We start from the raw sequence: 23962 nt of genomic DNA on the forward strand, positions 1-23962 counted from the left end.
GCTTGCTTCTGATTCGTCAATAGGCTCGTTAGTCTTTTCTTGGTACCGCCTTGTCTTCATTTGTAACCTCCCATGAGGACTGGCCCTTTACTTCTATTACACGGTATCTCTTATTTAGTCTGTAAGCACTATTTTCTTTAATGAGTTTCTCCTACTGCAGGCACACCATGTTTTCCTGCAACATTCAGTGTGTCATGCATGCTTTGTGTTGTAATCTTCCTTCTTTTCTTCTCTTGCCGTGGTCGTTCCACCCTTTGTTTCCCCTCACCTTGGTTTACCCCACCAGAGCTTGCCTTAGAATGTTGGCATGCCTCAGACAGTTTGGAGAGCTGGTGACAGAATAAAGATCTCTACTTACCCACTACTGCGTTTGGATCATCTTTTACAACACTTTCACTTTCAAAGCAGACCGGGACAATGGACGCCGCTGCTTTGAAATTAAATGGGCCTCGCATTCACAAGAGTTTGAGCTATTGGCACTTCTATTTATGTATTATTAAAACAGATAAATAAAAGGCATTATTCACAATGCCAATAACAAACTCTCACAAATGCTAGACCAATTGCATTGCAAGTGCTTGTTGGCCTGGAGATTGGTGCTAAAGCGCCAACACGAGCAAAGGAAGTGCCCTGCCTCAATGCCACAGTAGGTGCTGGAGCCTGTGGGGCTATGGCATCTGAGCTGCCTAAAGGGATGAACCTGACCGCTCCTTGAGGAGTAACTCAAGAAGGGGATGCGGAGATAACCTGAAAAGGTTTTTTTTTCTAGCCACAAGGCCTCGCCCTTCATGGGGTCAGCCTTAGGTCTGGAAAACTCCAGTGTTCACGTCTTAGGTTTAGAGATCTTGCCAAACGTCAAAAAAGAGGTTGGTGACACAGAAAGACGTTGAAGACCTAAACACTCCAGAGGACAGAACCACTTCCTCAGGAAAAGAGGCGCAAAAGTCACATGCGTCACCATGTCCTAACCTCCGGTACCGCCAACAATCTTCAAAGGGGTCTGAAAAAGACATCTTTGCATAGCACCTACTGCAAAACTTGAAGCCTGAAGTCCTTAGAGGAGACAGTTGACATAGCCTCTGTCTTAGCTGAGGAATGTGAAAGATCGTGAGGGAGCACCCCAGATGTTAAATGTTAAATGTCGTATACTTGTAAAGCGCACAGCTGCCCCAGCAAAGGGGCGTCCCGGCGCTGTATACCGCTGGGGAACCCGTCCTGGCTTTCCCTGTGGGATGGTCCCTACTGGGAATCCCCATGGTGGAGCCAGGCATCCCCGGCGTTGATGGGGCCGTTGTGGAGATGAGGCAAGCTAATGCCCAGAGTTGCCGAGTGGGACCCCAGGTTAGAGTAGGCACCGAGGCGAGAATTGTCGAGTCCGCTGACCCTGGTCCACGACCCTGCCGCGTCGGGAATTGAACCCTGGTCCCGGGCCGACTTCTGCTCCCGGGTCTGCCGCCTCTAACCAGTGAGCCACACCACTCCACTGATGCATGGAAAAGAGGGTGCTGTTTGGCACCAGGCACACTCTGGTTCAGCCTTACTGAACATGGAGCAGCAGATAAAGTCCCTCAGCACTAAGAGAAGTTTTAAGATTGTCCGGAAGCGTGTTGCTATGGTTAAGGAATGAATGAACTAACAATGAATATTAATCCATAATTTTACACCTCCAATGGGTGGCTTAAAAAATGACAAAGATCTACATAACCTTTACCCATGTTATCAAGTGGACAAACAAATCACAGTAACATCAACCAGGATTCCAGCACCACACAGCACTGCACAAATGCTCAGTTTCTGAAGCACTAACACACGTCATAGCAATATCCAATTCTTTGCCACACTATCATGATGAGGATAATTGCCTCCCAAAGTACACCAATGAAACTGATGCGGCAGGCTGAGGTGTGATCGTCTTACCACTGAGCAACAGAGAACAGGTTTGGGCTCACAACACAAATGAACTATTTTGAATTTCATCTGACAAAATTGGCATTAGGAGTATTTTTCCAACTACACAGCCTCACAAAAAAAGCACGCTGTGGATGCCTAGGACCAAAAGGTGTCCCTGCCAGGTCTTACTAACCACTTGGCTGCTAAGGCAATATTTTACTATTCATTGAATTTCCATTGAAATCAATGAAAAGTGCATGACGAGTTACCCTTGTCATTAGCAGCCAAGAGGCTAACTAAACCATGCACAAGCTGCCTCGGGAAGTACATTTACAGAAATCCCCCGAAAAGAAGCTGCTACAGAGAAAGTTGGTGGGACAGACTTTTACCATCAACACCAGTAAAAAACACTTCGGGCCAAGTAAACCACCCTGCAATATCAATGGCTAGCACAATAGAGAGCATAATTTGTAAACCAGCTGGAAATACTGTGTTGTTACAAAATAAGGTTAATGGAGCAGACTGCAACCATAGACCAGTACTTGGAAATTCCAGATAACTTACTGTGCTTGGAAGGATGTATGGAACTTGGATAATAAAGTTATAGTAGGTCATTCTTAAGAGACTATCAATCTGTGGTCAGATCAGAAACTACATGGAATGAACAGTGGCTAGGTCATCACCCCAATAGGCTGCCAGGCCAAAGGAGTTCAGGGGAACTGACCTATAGTAGAAACTGGAGGATGTGGTGGTGGAGTGGCTAGGACTTCAACAGCGACAAGAAATCTGTTTAACTACTGGCCACAGCACACGTGACTGCTGACAAATGATTTTGTAAAACAGTCCACTTCCTCTGCTACGTGGAGGCACTTGTTCACTAAACTTAACAGGTGCTTGGTGAAACCTACATTATTTGGTTGCATTGCAGCCTTTTACAGAGCAAGCAGAATGGTTCACATGAATTCGTTTTTGCCAGATTGTAACCCCAACAAATAAAGATGCCAATATCAACCTATTGTTATTCCATATAGCATATATTTGATCACTTAGTTCGCCGATGGAATAGTTATAACCAACTCCTACAGAGAAACAGCAGGACACTGGTAGATTTCCTTGACTGAGGTTCAGTGGCAGCTGAAAGGCAACGTCTATTTTGTCCTATATACCATAAAACATTTAGTTGGCAGGATAAATATTTTCCAGATCGGCCGATTTCATAAGAAAAGTAAACAAAATAGTCAATGAATAAGGATTACTGCAGAAAAATATAAAATAGAGATTTTTATTGATGGAATAACAAAAGTGCCTCTGTTTAAATATTTTTTCAAAATACATCTGTACAACTTACAACATTTTCAAAAATAACTATATACAAAACATTGCCATTGTGCTTTACTGTAAATCACTTTTTGGCAAAGTTCAACCTGAATATAGGTGAACATTAAAGGTCTGGTTAAGAAAATAGAACCTGAGGGAAACTGACAAACTCAGTCAATGACAAGAAACATGTTCTAAAACTTTCACTTAGTTGTTAAATAGCTTTATAGTTATACTTTATACATTATCAAAAAGGAAGAATATTATTTATACCTCTTGCCATACTACATTTTCTATTTTTTTCTTTCTTGGTAGAGTTCTTAATTTTAGAGCAGCACAACAGTCCCTGTACAATGTGCACAACAATTACAGTAGTGGGCTAACGTGGTCCTTTCAGTGGCTCTTCTAGATGCTGTTAATGTGGTTGACCTGGTTGGGCTGCCGATGAATTTCTTCCAAAAACCCTTCCAACTGTTCTATAAGCACTCGTTTTTTAAATCTAAATGAAAAGAAAACAAAGTAAGCTTAAAAGTTTCAGATCAGATACATAAGCTAATGTGACAAGTGATTTTCTACAGAATGAACTTTTTCTAGATAATACCATGTAAAAGGGAAACTAAACAATTGACAAATTGGTAGAAAATACTCTACATCAAGATACAAGTCATAATTTAATGGATAGTTAGTATGAGTACTAGTTTTATGGCACGCAAATCTACAGCTATATTTCATTATTCAATTTATGTGACAAGAATATTTTCACTATTTTTAAATGCAGCAGAATAGATGCATCACCTTAACACCGTCATGTAGGAAAGGGCGGGACAGTGGCATTACCACTAAAATCCAGGTTACGTTGCTGTCTAATGTCAGTGGGCAAAACAAGAACCAGATAAAAGGAGAGCTAAGAGACTAGATCCCTACCATTTGGCTCCTTTTGACGACGTGTGATTTCACAAGTAAAAGAGGACACAAGCAGATGTCAGAATCCAAATTTGCCCAGAGCTTATTAGTTGGTGTTTATGGAAGTAGAGGGTCGCCACCACTTAAAACAAACTGGGAACAGTCTCAATAGACAGAATTAGATCAATAATGGAGGGCACAGGGGATATTAACAAGCAAAGAGCACATAAACTTCTTAATAGTGCCTCATGAGCACATATGTCCTTGCATGGCTCTGCGTTCCTGGTGCGGAAAGTTGTGTACAGAACTGACGTCAGCACGCATGGGTGATGCCTAAGTACTCTCCGTGACGTCATCTCAGCGCTTACGACGCCAGTGACGGATGCAGAGCCGCAGGACGCCACCTACTGAGGCGCTGGGGTATTGCTAAGCAAAACTTTCCGGATGCAGCCTGACGCCTGGGGATATTCTAAGGTAAGGAATCTATTACTAACTAATGTGTCTTACAGATCTATATTTACACAAGTAGTAACTTGCGCATTTGGCCATATCAGTCCGTTTCCTTGGTCCACTCAGTTTTGATTTTCTGCAGACCTGTGTGCCTATTTGCCCCCAGATCGAATGTCTGCATCTTCATTATGCATCCTTGATTGGCGTGGGAAATGCTGAGAAGAATTGAGGCGACATTTGTTGTCGTTTTTTGATGTCTTTTGCAGTCTGTTACAGCGGCTTCCAGATTCCTCAGAAAATAGTTTGGGGTATTAGAGCAAGTTCATATTGCTAACTGTAGGGACACATCTGCTCCTTAACGTGCTGAAGCCCTTCCTCCAGATACCCATACCGCTCTACGTGAAAATGGACCGCAGAGAAAAATTAAAGTGGATTGTGGCGTTTGGGTCAGGGCAGGGGAACCTTTTGGACAGGCAAGACATGGTGTGCACCTAGAATGTCAGTTTTTCATTAACACTTTGTGGTGAAAATTCTCTTGTCTCTGGCCGTGCAGGTAGTGACATTCCATGAGTCTGGAGTGAAGTGGGAACTGTAGATACTGACCATTTGTGCATAAAATTAGGGCCCTAAAAGGAACGACCTTAACACTAGTAATCAGTTTGCAGAACGGGGAGGATGGGTGGGGCGGTAAGGAATCTATCTGTAACTAATGTCTCTTACAGATATATTGTTACACAAGTAGTAACTTGTGCATCTGAAAGAGACACGTTAGTGATAGATTCCTTACCTTAGAATAGATACTCCAGCAATAACCCCGGTGGTGGGTCTGCGAACAAGATTACACCAGAAAGTCACTGAGCACAGAACAGCCAAAGAAACCGTCCCTCCAGACTGGACTGTCAAGGCAGTAATGCTTGGTAAACGTGTGCAGCAAAGCCTACGTAGTTGCCTGACAAATGTCCTGCAAGGGAACGCCGCGTCCCAAGGCAGTAGTGGCTGCTGTTGCCCTGGTGGAATGGGCACGCAGCCCCACAGGAGGCTCCTTCTTAACCAACGAGTAACAGGCCTTGATACACAGAACGACCCAACGAGAGATGGTCCGTTTGTGCACGGCCCGACCTTTTTTGGCACCAAGGTAGCCAATAAAGAGCTGGTCATCCACCCGGAACTGCTGTGTGCGCTTCAGATAGAACGAGTGCAAAACAAGCAGTTGATGGACAGAATGCAGAACAATGTCATACATTCACCCCAGTACAGCGATCTGGGCCTACATCCATTGTTTCTTTGCACTCCACACCACCCAGTTCAGACATGGCCATATGCAAATCAGGCTTGACCCTGTGCCTCATGGGAACAGTCCAGCCCGAACTGCCAAGCCATGTCTTTCCTGGATCGGAATCAAGCATCCTAGGTCCAGTTTCTGGCTATCAGCCGTCTTCAGCCAGGATAGCTCGACTCCAGTGGTGTGGAGAGCATGGGACTCATGTCTGAGCATACCCATCCCACTCGGGGTGACAAATGCAAAACCAACAGTTGATGGACAGAATGCATAACAATGTCATACATTCACCCCAGTACAGAGATCTGGGCCTAAATCCATCGTTTTTTTGCACTCCGCACCACCCCAGTTCAGACATGGCCATATGCAAATGAGCCTTAACCCTGTGCCTCATGGGAACAGGGATTCAAGCAAGCCTGGCTGAAGACGGCTGATAGCCAGAAACCGGTTCTTGGATGCTTGATTCCGGTCCAGGAAAGACATGGCTTGGCAGTTCGGGCTGGACTGTTCCCATGAGGCACAGGGTCAAGACTGATTTGCATATGGCCATGTCTGAACTGGGGTGGTGTGGAGTGCAAAAAAACGATGGATTTAAGCCCAGATCTCTATACTGGGGTGAATGTATGACATTGTTTAACATTCTGTCCATCAACTGTTATTTTTGCATCAGATAGAACGAGAGCACACGTTTTGGGTCCAGATGGTGAAGCCTCTCCCTCTTTTGAAGGATGCGGAAGCGGAAAGAAGGTGGGCAAAGTGATGGTCTACCCGATGTGGAAGGGCGTGACAACCTTTGTCAGGAAAGAAGGCGGCTTCCGAGAACCATCATTTCCGGATGAACAGAAAGGAAAGGAGGTTTGGAAGAAAGAGCCTGGAGCTCACTCACTCTTCTGGCAGATGTGATAGCAACCAAGAAAGCAGCTTTTAAGGTGAGAAGACGTAAAGGACAGTTGTGAAGCGGCTCAAAGGGAGCGCATATCAATTAAGTCAATACAAGATTCAAGTCCCACTGGGGCATTATAAACGGAACCGGACGGCACAGACGTGTAATGCCTTTCAGGAAACGGTTGACAACCGGGGACATAAAAAGAGAAGGCTGATCAGGAAGCCGAAGAAAGGCGGAGATGGCAGAAATATAACCTTTGCCGTGCCCGGAGCAGACCCCTGCTGGGGAAAGGAAAAAAGGAACAGAAGGACTTCTGAAAGAGGGGCAGAAAGGGGATCAACAGCCTTCGCTGTGCACCATGCCACACATTTTTTCCACCTACAGGCGTATTGCAAATGTTACTTACCAGTATGTATCTGTTCTTGGCATGTAGGGCTGCTGACATTCATATCTGTGCATAGATCGCCGCCTAGTGTTGGGTCCGGATGATTGCACATTGTTGTCCTGGAAGAGTCTTCGAAGTATCACGAGATAGGTGGCTCCTCCCCTGGACTACAGTGCGCATGGGCATCGCCTCCATCCCCAGATTGTTTTTAGCCATTGGCAGAGATGGAGTGAAGTATGTGAGTGATGCCTATGCTACGAGCAGATATATATAAATATATATATGTATGAAGACTGCAGCTGCTACAGGCGCCAGGGAGGAGGGTGGGCGATATGAATGTCAGCAGCCCTACATGCCTAGAACAGATGCATACTGGTAAGTAGCATTTGCAGTTCGAGGCATGTGGGCTGCTGAATTCATATCTGTGCATAGAATACTTAGCAGTCCTCCCATTATTGGCGGCCGCCCGTGCCAGCTGCAGCAGTCTGAAAAAGTGTCTTGAGAACAGCCTGACCAACAGCTGCCTGCTGTTTGGAGTGCACGTCTACACAGTAATGTTTAGTGAAAGTATGTGTGGTAGACCATGTGGCTGCTCTACAAATATCTTCTAAGGGAATATTACCTAAGAAAGCCATAGAGGCCCCCAACTTTCTGGTGGAGTGGGCTCTTGGTGGAATTGTGAGTGTGCGCTTAGCCTTAGCGTAACAGATCTGAATGCATTTTACAATCCACCTAGCGATCCCAGCTTTGGAGATAGCGTTTCCCTTGTGGTGTTAGGCAAATGCAACGAAAAGTTGCTTGGTCTTACGAAAATCTTTGGTCCTGTCAATGTAGTACATTAAGGCTCTTTTAACGTCAAGGGTGTGGAGCATCCGCTCCGCCAGCGACTCTGGGTTTTGAAAGAACACTGGCAACTCAATTGTCTGGTTCATATGGAATTGAGATACAACCTTGGGTAAGAATTTGGGGTTAGTGCGGAGCACCACCCTGTTAGCGTGTACTTGGAAGAAAGGTTCTTGGATGGTGAGCGCCTGCAATTCGCTAACCCTCCGTAGCGATGTAATTGCTACTAGGAAAGCGACCTTCCAAGTCAGAAACTGAAGCTCACAAGAGTGCAGTGGCTCAAAGGGAGGACCCATCAGCCTAGTAAGAACCACATTGAGGTTCCATTCCGGAGCTGGTGGTGTCCGTGGTGGAATGACCCTTTTGAGTCCTTCCAGAAAAGCCTTAATAGCAGGGACCTTAAAAAGTGATAGGTGTTGCCTATTCTGGAGGTATGCTGCCATTGCAGACAAGTGAATGCGTATGGAAGAATACGCCAAGTTACATTGGTACAGGTGGAACAGGTAGCAAATGATGTTCTGAATGGAAGCATCTAGCGGGTCAATATCGTGGTTTACACAGTAAACGACAAACCGCTTCCATTTAGCCGCATAACAAGCTCTAGTAGTGGGCTTCCTTGCCTCCCGAATGATGTCCATGCAATCGGGGGGAAGATTGAGGTAGCCAAACTCTAGGACTTCAGGAGCCAGATCGCCAGGTTGAGCTGTTGCGGATCTGTGTGCTGAATGTCGCCATGGCTCTGCGTCAGAAGGCTGGGAGTGAGATGAAGCCTTTGATGCGGTACCACGGAGAGTTCCAGAAACGTGGTGTACCATGGTTGGCGAGCCCACGTTGGAGCAACCAGGATGAGAGTCATTGAGTGCTGCCTGAGTTTGCGTGCCACCAGCGGTATCAGAGGTGCTGGGGGAAAAGCGTACGCAAATCTGCCTGACCAGTTCATCCACATCGCATTGCCCTGCGATTGCGGGTGTGGGAACCTGGCGGCGAAGCTTTGGCATTTTGCGTTCTCCTTTGTGGCGAACAGGTCTATCTCTGGATGACCCCACTTTTGGAAGTACGGGTGGAGTACTGATGGATGTATCTCCCACTCGTGCATTTGATGGCTGTGCCTGCTGAGCAGGTCCGCCATCTGGTTGTCCTTGCCTGGGAGATGCTCTGCCATGAGGAAGATGTTCCTCTGAATGGCCCACTTCCACATGCTCTGAGCCAGATGAGACAGCTGCGGAGAGTGTGTGCCCCCCTGTTTCTGAATGTAGTACATGGCCGTCATGTTGTCCGTCCGGATCAACACGACCTTGTTGCACAGATGTACTTTGAATGCCTTCAAGGCCATGAAGATTGCCATCAATTCCAAAACATTGATGTGCATCTTCCTTTGCTGTAGTGTCCATAGTCCCTGCACTGTGTAGTGGAGTACATGCGCTCCCCATCCCTGGAGAGAAGCGTCAGTCGTCGGGATGATCTGTGGCACAGGCTCCTGGAACGGTCGGCACTTGCAAAGGTTTTGTGGATTCCACCAATGCAGAGAGTTGTATGCCCGACCGCTCACCAACACTAGGTCTGTCAGTTGCCCATGAGCCTGACTCCACTGACGTGCTAGGCACTCCTGAAGCGGACGCATATGTAATCTCGCGTGCGGGACGATGGAGATGCAGGAGGCCATCATGCCTATCAACTGCATGAACACCTTCGCTGGAAGCGAGTGTTGAGGTCTGAATCGTTGGATCAGCGTCTGGATACTGGCGATTCTCACTGAATTTGGCTGCGCAGTGGCTGCCAGAGTGTCTATTGTCGCGCCCAGATACTGCCGTATATGGGCGGGTTGGAGATGGGATTTTGGGTAATTCAGAGAGAATCCCAGATCGTGCAGGAGATGAATGGTGCGGGACACGTGGTCGGCGCACTGCTGTTCTGTTTTTGCCTGAATGAGCTAGTCGTCCAGATAGGGATAGACGTGGACGTTCTGGCGTCGTAGATGCGCCGCCACAGTCGCCAGGCACTTTGTAAAGACTCTTGGCGCTGTGGTGACCCCGAACGGCAGAACCCTGAACTGGTAGTGCTGGTCTTGAATCGTGAATCTGAGATACTTCCTGTGGGAAGGATGCAGGGGGATATGAAAGTATGCATCCTTTAGATCCAACGTAGCCAGGAAGTCCCCCTGTTGAAGCAGAGGGAGTACCTGCTGCAACGCGAGCATATGGAAGTGCTCCGAGAGAATATACCAGTTGAGGGGCCTGAGGTCCAGGATGGGCCTGAGGGATCCGTCCTTCTTGGGGATTAGAAAGTACAGAGAGTAAACTCCTGTTCCCCTTTCCTGTAGTGTAACGAGCTCTATTGCCCCTTTTTGCAGCATGACTTGAACTTCCTGCTGCAACAAGTGCAAGTGCTCGCCGGACATAGGACGGTTTCTTGGAGGTATGTTTGGTGGAGTGGAAGTAAGTTCCAGACAGTAACCGTACTGGATAAGAGATTTGACCCACCTGTCCGTGGAGATGGATTTCCACGCGGGCAGGAACTGCTGGAGTCTCCCCCCGACCGGTGTTGTGTGGTCGGGGGGCAGTGACAAGACGTCACTGCTTGTTGGCGGTGGTGGACCTGGAGCTGTTGTTTCCACGTCCCCTGCCCTTGATGTTGTTGCCTCTGTAGCCACCTCTACCCTTGTTGGTGTATGAGGTTTGGGTATTGCTCTTATAGTACTGTGTGGATTGCGATGCCTGACCCCTTGAGGTGCCTCTGGTATTGGAGCGGCGAAAGGAACCACCCCGAAACTGCTGAGACTGGAGGGCCCCCATAGACTTAGCAGTGTCTGTGTCTTTCTTTATTTTTTCAAGCGTCGCATCCACCTCGGGGCCAAACAAGTGGTCAGGATTAACTGTTTGGTTCAGGATGGTTGTCTGTATATCCGGTTTAAAACCTGATATCCTAAGCCATGCATGTCTTCTTAGCAACACACTAGTGTTGATCGCCCTGGAGGCTGTATCAGCCACATCCAGCGCACATTTGATGGAAGCGTTTGTGATGAGCTTTCCCTCCTGAATTAACATTTCCCCTGCCTCCTTGTACTGGTCAGGCAAGTGCTGCAGCAGTGTTTCTAGGGTGTCGTAATGAGCCCTATCGTAGCGTGCAAGTAGGGCCTGCGTGTTTGAGATGCGCCAAATATTAGCTGCCTGTGCAGCAATCCGTTTCCCTGAGGCCTCAAATATTTTTGACTGTCTGGGGGAGGAGCGTCACCAGTGGTCTGTGAATTCGCCCTCTTGCGTGCGTTGGATACAACCAAAGAGTCCAGTGGCAAGTGTCCCTTGATGTATGTTGGATCCGAGGGCGCTGCCTTATATTTTTTGTCAATGCGTGGATTGATGACGCGTGCCCGAGTGGGCTCCTTGAAGACCTCCGGCGCGTGCTTTAGCACTCCCTTGAGCATTGGCAATGTCTTGACTGACTTTTCAGCCACTGAGAAAGTGTCAAACAAAAAATCCACATCCACAGGATCTGAATGTAGCTCGACATCATGGTTAGCTGCAGCTCTCTCGATCAAAGCGTTGAAGGCTGCAGAGTCCTCCGTCGGTGAGGTTTTTGCCGCAAAGAGCTGCGGTTCCTGACCCGACTGCGGGTCCTCTGGGTCGCCTCCGGCAGACCAAGGTTCATGTTCCTCCTCCGGATCCGAGTACGCCGGATAGTTGTACTCGACCTCCTCTTCGTCACCATCCCCCGCGTTGGAACACGTTGGTGAACGTTCTAGGTCTTGTGGAGACGCCGGCGCTATAGGGGCCGAAGTACCCGCAGAGTCCTTGTTTTTGAGAGGAATACGAAAATGTTCCAACACCGGCTCCGTGGTGATTTTCCTTTTGAGGAGGGACAGTTTTCCGGTATTGGCGTCGATGATGACCTCTCGACGCTCTTCCTCTGCAAGTGGCTGGAGCCGAGGCTTCGACACCACCAATGACGCTTTGGGCGTCGACACCTCCTTCGAGGGCACACCTGCCCCATGCCTCGGAGCGAAAGCCTTTGGCGTTGACTTCGGCGGCAGGGTGAAGCGGATAGGCGTTTGCGCCTTTGTCGGCTTCAGTGTGGGCTTCGACACCACATCCTCTGGTTCGGGAACCACAGCGTCCTTCCGAATCCGTTGCAGGGATTCCGCGACCTTCTTCGTTAAGGCTGGAGAGGGCTTGACCGGCTCGAGCGACTTCCCCGTTTCGGGAGTCGGGTCGGCGAGAGGCACCGTCTTCGGAGCCGACATCACCATCCTTGGCCCCGACGGCCGGAGCCGGCGTAGCCAGAGCTCTGGAATCGCCTTGACGCTTCTTCGAAGCTTTCTTTGGGTCATCGACCTCGACCATCTTCGGCGCCGACGCGGCCGCGTCGGTCGACTTCGCCTTTGGCGTCGACCCCGAGGTCCTCGGGTCGGCCATCTTGGCGCGGCTCTTCAAGTCGGCCATTTTGAATTCTTTAGACATCGACGCCTCCAGAGCCTTCTGTCCCACCAGTGCAGCTTTCACTTTCGGTTTTGAAACCGGAGGTGTGGATCCCGATGGCTTCACTTTCGTTTTCGTTAACGGGAGTGGCGCATCAGAAATGTCCGTGGCCGGGCCCGGAGGCGGGGCTGCTGGACGAGTAACGAGGTCTTGGGTAAGGCCCGAAGGCGATCCCTCGACCTGGGCCGCATGAAGGGGGTTGACCCCTGAGTCAGTTTGGGGATGCTCTTCCTCCGAGCTATCCCCCACGGTGGCAATGGCCCCATCGTCATCCCCTATCTCGTCGCCGGCTTCGTCAAACTCCTCGTCTCCCGCGTCGTAGGCATCCCCCTCGGACGCAGGGCTAGAGTCCGAAACCTGTAGGACATCGTCGTCTTCAACAAATTCCTCGAAGATGTTGTCCGGCGGGGGCGCCGATAACTGGGCCTGGAGTCTAGCGGCCCGACGAATCTTGAGAGTCTTCTTACACCGGAACTTCGAGCAGGCCATACACCTGGCCTCATCATGGTCCGGTGACAAACATTTGTTGCACACAGGGTGCACATCGAGGTGTGAATACTTGGAGGTGCACACCGGGCACCTTTTGAACGGAGTTCGTTCCATGTCTGGAGCGTCGAGTAGGCCCGTCCGGGCCGAGAGCACGCGGATGGGTAGCAAGAGTTCGGAGCTGAGAAACAGACAAAACCCGAACGAAAACGATACCGACGCCAAGCCTAAAGACCTTTTGGTCTCGAGTTAGAAAAGTTAATCAACTATCGATTCCGACAGAGGGAACCGAAACACATCCGAACCCAATGGCGGAAAAAAACAATCTGGGGATGGAGGCGATGCCCATGCGCACTGTAGTCCAGGGGAGGAGCTACCTATCTCGTGATACTTCGAAGACATTTCCAGGACAACAATGTGCAATCATCCGGACCCAACACTAGGCGGCGATCTATGCACAGATATGAATTCAGCAGCCCACATGCCTCGAACACCGTTTTAGTGGACGAACGCCTGGCTGCCAAAATCACATCACAGACCGCTTAATCTCCACGCACGGAGGTGGAAGCTGGACAGGGTCGGGTGGAGGACCTTTACCTGCTGCTGTGACAGAAGATCCTCCCCAAGAGGCAGTCAGATCGGGGGATCGATCGCCATGCTGAGTAGCTCGGGATACCAGTATCTTTGTGTCCAATCCAGAGCCACAAGAATGACTTGGTTCCGGTCACGCTGAAGGTTCCGGTCACACTGAATATTCTTCAGCACTCTGGACAGAAGTGGTATAGGCGGAAAGGCGTACAACAGATCGCAACTCCACTCGTGTCAAAAAGCGTCGCTTTGGAAATTCTAACGCGCAGAACTGATGACATTGCGCACTCTCTTCGGTGGCGAATTGATCTAACCAAGGATCTCCCCACTGCTGAGAGACCTTCCGCCACGTCCGAGTTCAGACGCCATTCGTGATCCATCATTATTTCAAACAGTGGTCCCATGCAATTATGGTAGAGACAATAAATATAGACAGAATCTATCTATATTGGTTTCGACATGCCCAGCCGGACAGAGGTCAAAGTCTTTACTCAATAAAGAATGAAAAAGAAAGAATTCCTTCAACAATTCACCGTAGTGGGGCACAAGCCTGTACCCAAACGCATACATATAATTACAGTTAAGGAAAACACAAAACAGGGCTACTAGGCAAGAACTGAGGATTTCTGTGAATAAAAATACGACAGAAAATTTAACCGGCACCTTTACATATACATGGTACAAATATATGTTCTGTATAGGGTGCACTAAGAGGTCGACGACGTTTCGGTCCCACTAGGTAATCATGGGGATCATCATCAGGACAATTAAGGTAAAGCCTAATAATCATTAGCCTCTATTGCCTAAAGGGGGAAAAAGGAAAATAAAGCTGGTAAGAGACAGACATTTACAGTAAAAATCATGCTACGGCGCAGGGTGTTAAGGACAGTGACCAGTGTTAGGTGAGTGATAAAATTGTACACGAATAGGTGAAGTATAATTATGATACCTCAGGACAGAGGACGACGGACTCGAACTAATACAGAAAAGGGCAATATTGGCACAAGTATGTGTTGCCCCGGGGGATGAAGTAGCATCTAGGTAATTTAAAACGAGGTACCTGAAGAGGATAGTGCGTGGAATTGAACGGATCAGAAATCCGCGTGAATTATGTGAAGAAACCGTGTAGTGGTACTTGAACTTAACAAGGAGTGGTCTAAAACGGATCTAAAGGCTTCTCGAGTTACGTGACGAACCCGTACAAAAGTGCTAATAATTATGAGATGGACGCTCTGAGTGAAAGATACAGTCTATACCGTTAGGCGCCGATGTGGGGTAGTAAAGGAGTTTTACGGGAGCATTTAGATGAGATGGACGCTCTAAGTGAAAGATACAGTCTAAAACCGGGAGGCGCAGATGTGGGGAAGTGAGGAAGGATTGTCACGGGCGCAATTAACTGTGTCATGCCGGCGCAGTGCATCAAAAGTGCAGTGGGCTGGGGTTTACCTAGGGTGGGTTAACCCTGGCATACTCGAGGAGCCGAGTTTGAGAAGATGGCCGGAAACGTAGCCCTGATAAGGGAAGGGGTAAGAGTGAATTTTAGAGCAGGACCGCCAGTTAGAATAGCAATTACAGGGAGCGTGAGGGAGAATTCCTCTCTTACCAGAATACGGTACGCGGTTTAACAAAGTTCCCGATTCTGGTATGAGAGGAATTCTCCGTATTCATGATCCATCAAGCACCTGCGGCTGAGTTCGTCCGCTCTGGCGTTCAGAGAACCTCCCAGGTGTTGAAACACAAAGGTAATGCCTTGATGTTCCAGCCATGTCCAGAGGCGCAGAACCTCCTGACATAGGGTCCACGACCCAACCCCACCCCGCCCTGTTTGTTGCAATACCACATGGCAGTGGTGTTGTCCACCTGCCCTACACTTCTCCGGACAGAGGGAAGGAATGACTTCAGTGCAAGTCGGATCACCCGCAGCTCCAAAAGGTTGATATGGAGCCGGAACTCCGCCGGAGACCCAAGGCCTCTAATCTCCGCCTCTCCCAAGTGGCCGCCCCATCCCAGGAGGGACGCATCCATCACCACTGTGTGCTCCAGTTGGGGAAGGGAGAGGAATCTGCCATGGACCCAATCGCGATTCGTGAGCCACCACTGCAACTGTTGAGCAGTGCCCTACAAGATCTGGACATGATCGGACAGGTTGCCCTGATGCTGTGTCCACTGGAACTTCAGGTCCCACTACAGAGCCCGCATATGCCATCTGGCATGTTGCACCAGCAGGATGCAGGAGGCCAAGAGGCCCAGGAGCCAGAGGGTCATCCTGCCTGAAACCAGAGATAGATGCCGAAAGATCGGATCAAAGCCTGAATTTCCCGGACTCCCTGCTCAGGAGGTTAGACCCGAAACAGCGTCGAATCCAGAACCGCTCTGATGAAGGGGAGCTTCTGAGAGGGACTCAGGCGCAACTTCGGCACATTGATGGAAAACCCCTGCAGATGCAGGTCGGCCGTAGTCTGAAGGTGGCTGACTACTGTATGGGGCGAGCCCGCCATTAACAACCAGTCATCGAGGCAGGGGAAGACTAACACCCCAGACCTGCGTAGATGAGCTGCGACCACCGCCATCACTTTCATGAACATTCGAGGGGCACTAGTAAGGCCAGAGGGGAGCACGGCAAACTGAAAATGCTCCTGGCCCACCATGAACCGCAGGTGACACCGGTGGGCCGGCAGGACGGGGATGTGAAAATAAGCGTCCTGCAAGTTCAACAGTACCATCCAGTCTCCAGGGTCTAGGGCAGCCAGGACCTGAACTAGAGTCAGCATTTTGAACTCCTATCCGGAGGAAGCGTTTGAAGTCCAAGACCACCACCCCCCTCCCCCTCCCTGTCCTTCTTGGGGACCAGAAAGTAGTGCGAATACCAAACACTCCCTACTTACTGCCCAGGAACGTAATCGATGGCCCCCTTGGCCAAGAGGGCCGTAACTTCCTGTTGGAGAGGAACCAAAGGATCCCCACGAGATGCGGTGGCACTGGGGTGGTATGGCTGGAGGGGAAGACTGAAAGGGAAGGGAGTAACCTTTGCAGATTAACTGCAGGACCCATTTGTCCGACGTGATATCGCGCCAGTGGGGGAGGATATGGCGGATCCTGCCACCCACTGGTGTGGAGTGCTCCACGAAGCTTGGACTAGGGAGGCTTGGAGGTAGGCACAGCAGGGGTGGAGGTGGGCTGACCCACACGCTGACTCCAAGGCACACCCTTGCGGAAGCCGCGACCATGGCCGCGCTGAGGCTGGTTCTGCACAGGCTTGTTGAATGAACGCACCTGGGTGCCTCTGCCCTGGCCACGAAAGGAACGAAACCCAGGAGTGGCAGGGTTCTTCGCAGAAAGACCCAAGGACTTGGCCGTGGCCCACGAGCCCTTAAAGCGTTCCAACGCACTGTCAGCCTTATCGCCAAACAGGCGGGTTCCATCAAATGGCATATCCATGAGCGAGCTCTTGGACATTGGGCGAGAACCCAGTCGAACGCAACCAGGTGTGATGTCGCGACGCCACCATTGTAGAAAACGCCCTGCTCAACGAGTCTGCGGTGTCCAAACCCCACCGAAGGTCGAACTTAGCCGCATCCTTACCTTCAGCAACTGCCTGAGAAAGGACAGCCTGGATCTCCTCAGGGCACTGAGGCAACACTTGAGCAACGGAATCCCACACTGCGTGAGAATAGCAGCCCAACAAGCAGGTGGTGTTCACCGACCGCATCCCAAGGCTGGCCGAAGAGAGCCACCGCTTACCAAACTGTTCCAGTTTCTTAGAGTCCTTGTCCGGCAGAGCCGAAGGAAAGGCACTCTGCGACGTCGTTGGATGGGTGGTCAGAAAAGCCGGGTTGCCTGGTGCCGGGCGGGGGCATTTGGTGAAGTTTTTATTCACCGGGGCTCCCGTGGCCGGCAGCTACCAAGTGCCCAAGAGGACTTCGGTAAGGGCATCATTGAAGGGAAGCAATGGCTCCAACGAAGTAGACGCCATCAGGAGCACCTCTGTGAGGAAGTTGGTTTTGAGGGCCACCGTGGGGAGGTCGAGGGCCTCAGCCGCCCAACGGAGCACCATCGTGTAGGAAGCGCCCTCCTCCATCGTAGGCGGGGGAGAGGCAAACTCCAGGTCAGAAGAGACATCGAGATCGCCTGCGTCGTCCAGATCGTCCACCAAATTCAGCTCGGAGTCACACTGCCGGGCAAGAGGGTGCTCGGATCCTTCCCAGTCCTCCTCCGCCTCCGGAGCCAGGAAAGGAACAAGCGGTGCAGGAAACGGCGCCGCTGGCGATGCTGCCGGGCCAACAGGATCTGGACACGGGACCGCTGGGCCCGAAGGCGTGCAGGCGGGACCCGAGGCTTAACAGGCGGTCCATGGTAGCAAGAAACTCTTGTACCTGTTCGTGAGTCGCAGACGGACCCGGGTAGGGCGGGTAGACCGTGGGTCTCCCAGGCTCCAGAGGAGCCGCAGGGGTGGAGCCCCTGTCCCCCTCGTCCGCCTCAGAGGAGCGACGTCAGAGAGCGAACATGCTTCTTTGACTTCTTTTTATGTCGTCGCTTACCAGAATCCGAAGGCGAAGACTTGGAGCCAGAGGAGCGATGGCTCCGGTCCCGCGAGTAGTCCCGGGAACAGCCCCTATACTAGGAGCGGCGGCGGGATGAATCCCGGGCCTCCAGCAATTTCCGGCGCCGCTCCCTCAAGGCCTTCGAGGCTATGGCTCGACAGTCCCGGGAGTCGTGATCAGTCTCCAGACAGGAGAGGCAAACATTGTGGGGGTCCGCCACCGGCATATTACTGCAGCAGGCCCCTCAGGACTTAAAGCCAGGCATCCCTAAGTGCACCAAGAGAAAAAAAGGGGGGGGGGGGGGAAAGGACAAAAGGACAAAAGTTTCAAAACAGTAGGCAAAAATAGACCAAGTTACTTGCTTAATCCGGATCTGCGGTTGCTGGCGCGGAAAAAGAAAGAACTGACGTCAGCAAGCATGGGTGGCGATTAAGTACTCTCCGTGACTTCATCTCGGCGCTTACGATGCCAGTGACTGACGCGGAGCCGCAGGACGCCACCTACTGAAGCACAGGGGTACTGCTAAGCAAAACTTTCCGGATCCAGTCTGACGCCTAGGGATATTCTAAGATAAGGAATCTATCACTAACCTGTCTCTTTCAGATTTCATATTTCTGTTCACACCTCCGAGGAGAAATAATTGCTCCCTATTTTGATGTAAACCACTGCAGAAATGTCAATGTGCACCAAAACAGCGATATTCTTAACAGAACTAAAGAAACCCTTTAGGATTACTAGATTGTCTTCCAAAATTAACCTTAAGCCTAACTACACCATATTCTATGAAGGTTGAAAGTTTGGAAATTTCTGGCACAATTGTTAAAAAAAATACATTTTTTAAAAGCCCTTAAACAAGGCCATACATAAATAGTTATGCTGCAGCGAGGTAAACCATAAGTGTCGGGAGGCCACTCAATGCTCCTAAAACAGGGACAGCTTTCCATACCTTCACACCAAAAGGGTAACAATGCTAGTCAGTAGTGGTGTGTATTTTGTTGTATTGACACCCTCTTCACGCGTGGAGCCGTATTATTTTGGCGTGGATGACCTGACCACCCTACTAAAAGAGCGGATGCAATCTATGCAGGAGGGGATGAGGAGGCTGAATGCCGAGTGGCAATAGATTAGTATATCCAATCCTTCTCTTTCAGCCAAGAACAATCAATCTGGTGCACCTGATCCTTCCACACTTTCCATAGTACTTTATACAGAAGTGGGATTGGCAGGCAGGCCTGAGTCCAGCTGAAACTGAAGGCATAACTCATTGAACATTTTGCGCAAGATAACGACAGCAAACCAATGGCAACCACTTCCTGATTCGAATTGTGGCAGAGGAGATCCACAAAGCGAACCCCCACCACCACCTCCCAATGTGGAGATGATCATCTCGGTTACCTCAGCATGTATCTTCAGCTCACGGTCCACAGCAAGACATGACTGAGGGCATCCTCCCTCAAAATCAGGGAGCCTGCAAGATAGAATGCTCCACAGGCCACATTCCTCACTGCAATGCCCATGTTCACAGGTGAATTGGTGTCGAACATAGGGGTCACAACCTGACACTCCTCTGTTTGTTGGCCTAGTGGACAGTAGTGGTTGTCCAACATAATTTGGATGTTGCTTACCTAGAATGAAGGGAGAAAAGCCTGCAGGCAAAGATGGGCCTGCCAAAGCTCAAGCACATTTAGAAGTAGGATCTAGTCTAAAATGGATATGGGGCCCTGTGCCGTCATGTCTCCCAGATTGGCACCCCAGCCCAGCGAGAAGGGATATGTGACCCCAGTAGCCTGAGTTTGCAAAGAGCTGAATGGGAAGACCCATCAGAAGGTTTAAGAAGTCCATACAGCATTGCAGATCCTGATTCACTGACCTGAAGATTCACACCTAATCCGAGAGACTTACTTGGTGCGACAGCCACTGCCCCCTCAAGACACGAGTGAAGGGCCATCACCTGCCACCTGGTGTGACATACCAACACTATGCACAAGGGCATGAGGCCTAGCTAGTGCAAGAACAGTAGGACTGGGATCAGAGTTTGATTCAGACACATCAAAATCACCGTCTGAATAGCCATGATTCTCTGAAGAGGAGAAAGGGCCTGCATAACAGTTGTACCAAGCACGGTTCGAATAAAGTCAGACTCTGCGTACGATTGAAGTGGGCATTCTGGAACTTGATGGTAAAGCAGAAGTCCTGGAGGGGTCTCAGCATCCACTGGATATGTCCACTGGAGTAGTGCTGGGGAATAGGTTTTCACCGGCCCGTCATTCAAGTATGGAAATACTTGGACTACAGATTGCTGCCACCCCCACCTTCGTAAAGACACATGAAGCAGTTGTCAGTCCAAACCTCAAGTATCACCAGTGGGCATAGAGAATTGGAAGTAGGCGTCCTTGAGGTCCATGAACACCAACCGATCTCCAGACTTCAAGGTCAGCATGACCCGAATCAGGGGCAGCATTTTCAATTTGTCCTGTTACACAAAGTTTAAGGAGGAGGCAATCAAGGCTAGCTATCAGGCTCCTGTGCTCTTGTACCTTCATTCAAGAAGGCAAGGACTTCTGCCTCTTTCATCGAGGTGAGTCAGCAGTGCGCACACTCCAAAAGAAGGGAGATGGTCTGGAGGGGAGGATAGGAAAGGAAGAGAGTGGCCCTGGCAGATCAGCTGGATCCATTTAGGATTAATTCCAACGAGTGGCAAAATGGGAGACACTCGATCCCACATGTCATAAGAAGTGGGGTAATGGGTTTAGGGGGAGAAAGCCTCAAAAGGATGTTGGGGACTAAATCAGTGGCTGCAGTATGTGAGATTCTCCCAAGCCACCCCTGCACTGAAAGTAGTCCTATTGTTATGGCAGAGTTTGAACACACTGAGATGGCTGCCTTTGCTGAGCTAGCGCTTGAATAATTAAGGGAACTTTCAATACTGTTGGTGGGACTGCCGTGCAGGGGAGGCCAGGCCAAGTATGTGAACAGTAGTCCTGCTTTTCTTGAAGTGTTCTAGGCGAAGTCTGCCTGCTCTCCTAACTGCCTCACACCATTAAAGGGCATGTCCATGAGCTTAATGTGGACTGCTCTAGAAAATCCAGTGGATTGCACCGACGCATGCTAATGCAGTGCGTCAGCTGTGTCTATAGACTGAACAACAGCATCTGCATAATCTAGGGCACACTTTACGATTGGCTTAGAGGCATCTAGGCCATCAATCTCAAAGTAAGAGAAAGGCTATTTCATATAGTCTGGTGGGTTGATATGTTTAAGGTTAGTCAGTTCTCATAAGGCAGGGATGTATCAGTTAAAAGGGATCTGGCATTAGCCATGCGGGAGGACAAACTGCCAGTGGGCAAAGATTTGAAGCAAGAGTTACACATTTTCTTCGATTTCAGGAGCCACAAAAACTACAGTGGGATTCTGAAAATGACTGAGTAACAAAAGCTGAATGGGTCTATGGCATGTGGTAATCTTCCTGTGGACGGCTGAGCCCAAAGAGGGTTCCTTCCATGCATCCAAGAGAGGGTGCAGGAACGCCTGATTAAATGGGGGCAAGGGTTCAGCTGTTATCTTGCAAACGGTAAAGTAAATTTGAAGGCTTGCTGCTTTCCAAATGACTGTTATAGAAGATGAAATCTCTTCTGAACCAGGGCCACGGAGGTAGGAAATGTCAACATCTGGTGAAGTATCCTGGACATGGGCTTCAAATCCAAGTAGAGGTCAGCAGTAGAGGTCAGCAGTGATCAGCTTTTAAGTCATAATTAGGCTCTCCTTTTTTCAGTTTCTATTTGTTGCGAATTCCAGTGTTTTTGTGTGAGTTTTACAATGCTTTCAAAAACTGTAAAAATCTGTTGTACGTTTACTCTTTCTTGCTTCATACATATCTTGCTCATAACTCAGTTGCGAACCTGCTAGCTACTACAAAACATGAAGTGACCAGTGAGCAGCAGCCACATTAGACGACCAAGGCTACCAAAACAGGAATTAAGCTAGTCCTGGGTGGCCCAAGGACCTTGAAAATAGTCTCAAGATCATATGGCCTGAGAGGGAACATGGATCACAGAAAACAGAATAGAGGTAGGGGATGCACCTAAAGAGTTTGAAACCAAATTGCACCAAAGCAGTAAAAGGGCAGCCAAACCCTCGGTTTTCTGGTTTATATTGCAAAGCAAATATGACCTTTGTGGAGTTTTATTGGTTATCTCTTAATTGAAAACTCGCAATCCTAATCCTTTCTCTGGCCTTTGTCCTTATCTTCCCAAGTAAATGCATCTGAATAACATTTCCCGCCAAATAACGTTTGGGCCCGAGCAGGTGTTCACAAAAGGGTTCATCATCGAAACCAGCTTTGACCTGATCCTTTGCCAGATAGGTGTTACTTCCCATATCTACTCCTTGGCCAGCATCTTCCTTGAATTTAAAATCAGCATTGAAGAAAGGTCAGAGAGACTGGTGTCTGGAATTTTTTTCGACTTTGCAATAGGCACCGGGGCCAAAACTGGTAGCATGACTTCATGAGGCATCTGGGTCACATCTGCCCAACTCACCAAGCCCACAAGAACGATGCCACTTTGAGAAGTAGCAAGAGGATGAAAACAAGTTACTTACCTGTAACTACGGTTATCCAGTATTGGTATCTTTCATAGATTCACATGCCTGAATCATTCCCCGTCGTCGAGGCGGGAGTCCCACGGTATAAATATATACAAAAGCAGTGTCTAGAAAATTTCCTGTAGTAGGCTGGAAAAGCCTAAAGGCCTAATTAGGCCTAAAAACTTAGCAGCCTATCTACATCATTATGTAAAAAGACCTGAAATAGTAGCCTCAGCCAATCAGCTGTCCTCACCCACTAGAACCTTCCCAGCTCAGGCAGTTCTCCTCAGATTTTCCCAGCACAAGTGAGAATGAGTATCCATAAAACAGAACTGCCGTGCTGGGGAGGAGGGTGGGTGCATGTGAATCTATGAAAGATACCAATACTGGATAACCGTAGTTACAGGTAAGTAACCTGTTTTCTTATCCAGTATTGGGGTATCTTTCATAGATTCACATGCCTGAATCAGAGTAGCAAGCAGTGACATGTCTGTCGTTAGAGGAAGGTGGGAGACAAATAAACCATATATACCCCACACAACCAGGAAGGTAATAGAGCACAAACTTGTTAACATAACATATACATCAAAACCTTCTTAAATACATCATAGATAGGACAGCGTTAGAAAATGCTAAAACCTCCTAATGAAAACATATGGTTAAACAGTCAAAAGAAGAATAAAAGACTATATAAAGTCTAACCTTAGTGAAGATGCTGCAGCAACGCATCCCCAACTGCTGTATCATTATGAACCGCCAACTGCAGACAGTAATGTTTGGTAAAAGTGTGCACACTTTTCCAAGTAGCAGCTCGGCAAATGTTTTCCAGCGTCACTCCAGCGAAAAGGGCCGTTGACGCTGACATTGTTCTAGTGGAATGTGCTTTGGCTTTTCTTGTTAAAGGTTTGTTGGCCTCGTCAAGACAGAAAGTAATCGTAGAAGACAACCACCTAGCTATGGTTGCCTTCGTGACAGCTTGACCCAAGGTGGCTTGGCCATAAGCAACAAAAAGTTGATTAGATCTGCGGATGTCATTTGTTTTTTGAAGATAAAACTGCAGGCACCGTTTCACATCCAGAGAATGTAAGACCTTCTCCGCAGGAGTTTTAGGATCTGGGAAAAAGGTTTTGAGCTTGACCGGTTGATTGATGTGGAATTGAGTTGGTACTTTAGGAATTAATCTTGGGTTTGTTCTAAGCGTAACAAAGTCTTTAGAGAATTGCAAGAAAGGCTGTGCAATAGTGAAGGCCTGTATCTCACTAACTCTGCGAGCTGAAGTGAGAGCCAGCAAGATAGCCACTTTCCAAGTTAGAAACTTTAGCTCCGCCTTATGAATAG

General features: G+C 49.0%; 1 protein-coding gene across 1 annotated transcript in view; it reads right to left on the reverse strand.

The window, feature by feature from the left end:
* Window positions 1-3142: 3142 nt before the first annotated feature.
* Window positions 3143-23962, reverse strand: part of INTS6 (integrator complex subunit 6) — a 462066-nt gene continuing 441246 nt past the window's right edge. Inside the window, exon 18 of the mRNA XM_086935031.1 lies at window positions 3143-3706. Within this exon, the coding sequence (XP_086791157.1) occupies window positions 3613-3706 (94 nt within the window). The 3' untranslated portion in view covers window positions 3143-3612. The remainder of the gene's footprint in view (window positions 3707-23962) is intronic.

Source organism: Lissotriton vulgaris, chromosome 8, assembly GCF_964263255.1.
Source record: "Lissotriton vulgaris chromosome 8, aLisVul1.2, whole genome shotgun sequence".
Classification (NCBI taxonomy): Eukaryota; Metazoa; Chordata; class Amphibia; order Caudata; family Salamandridae; genus Lissotriton; species Lissotriton vulgaris.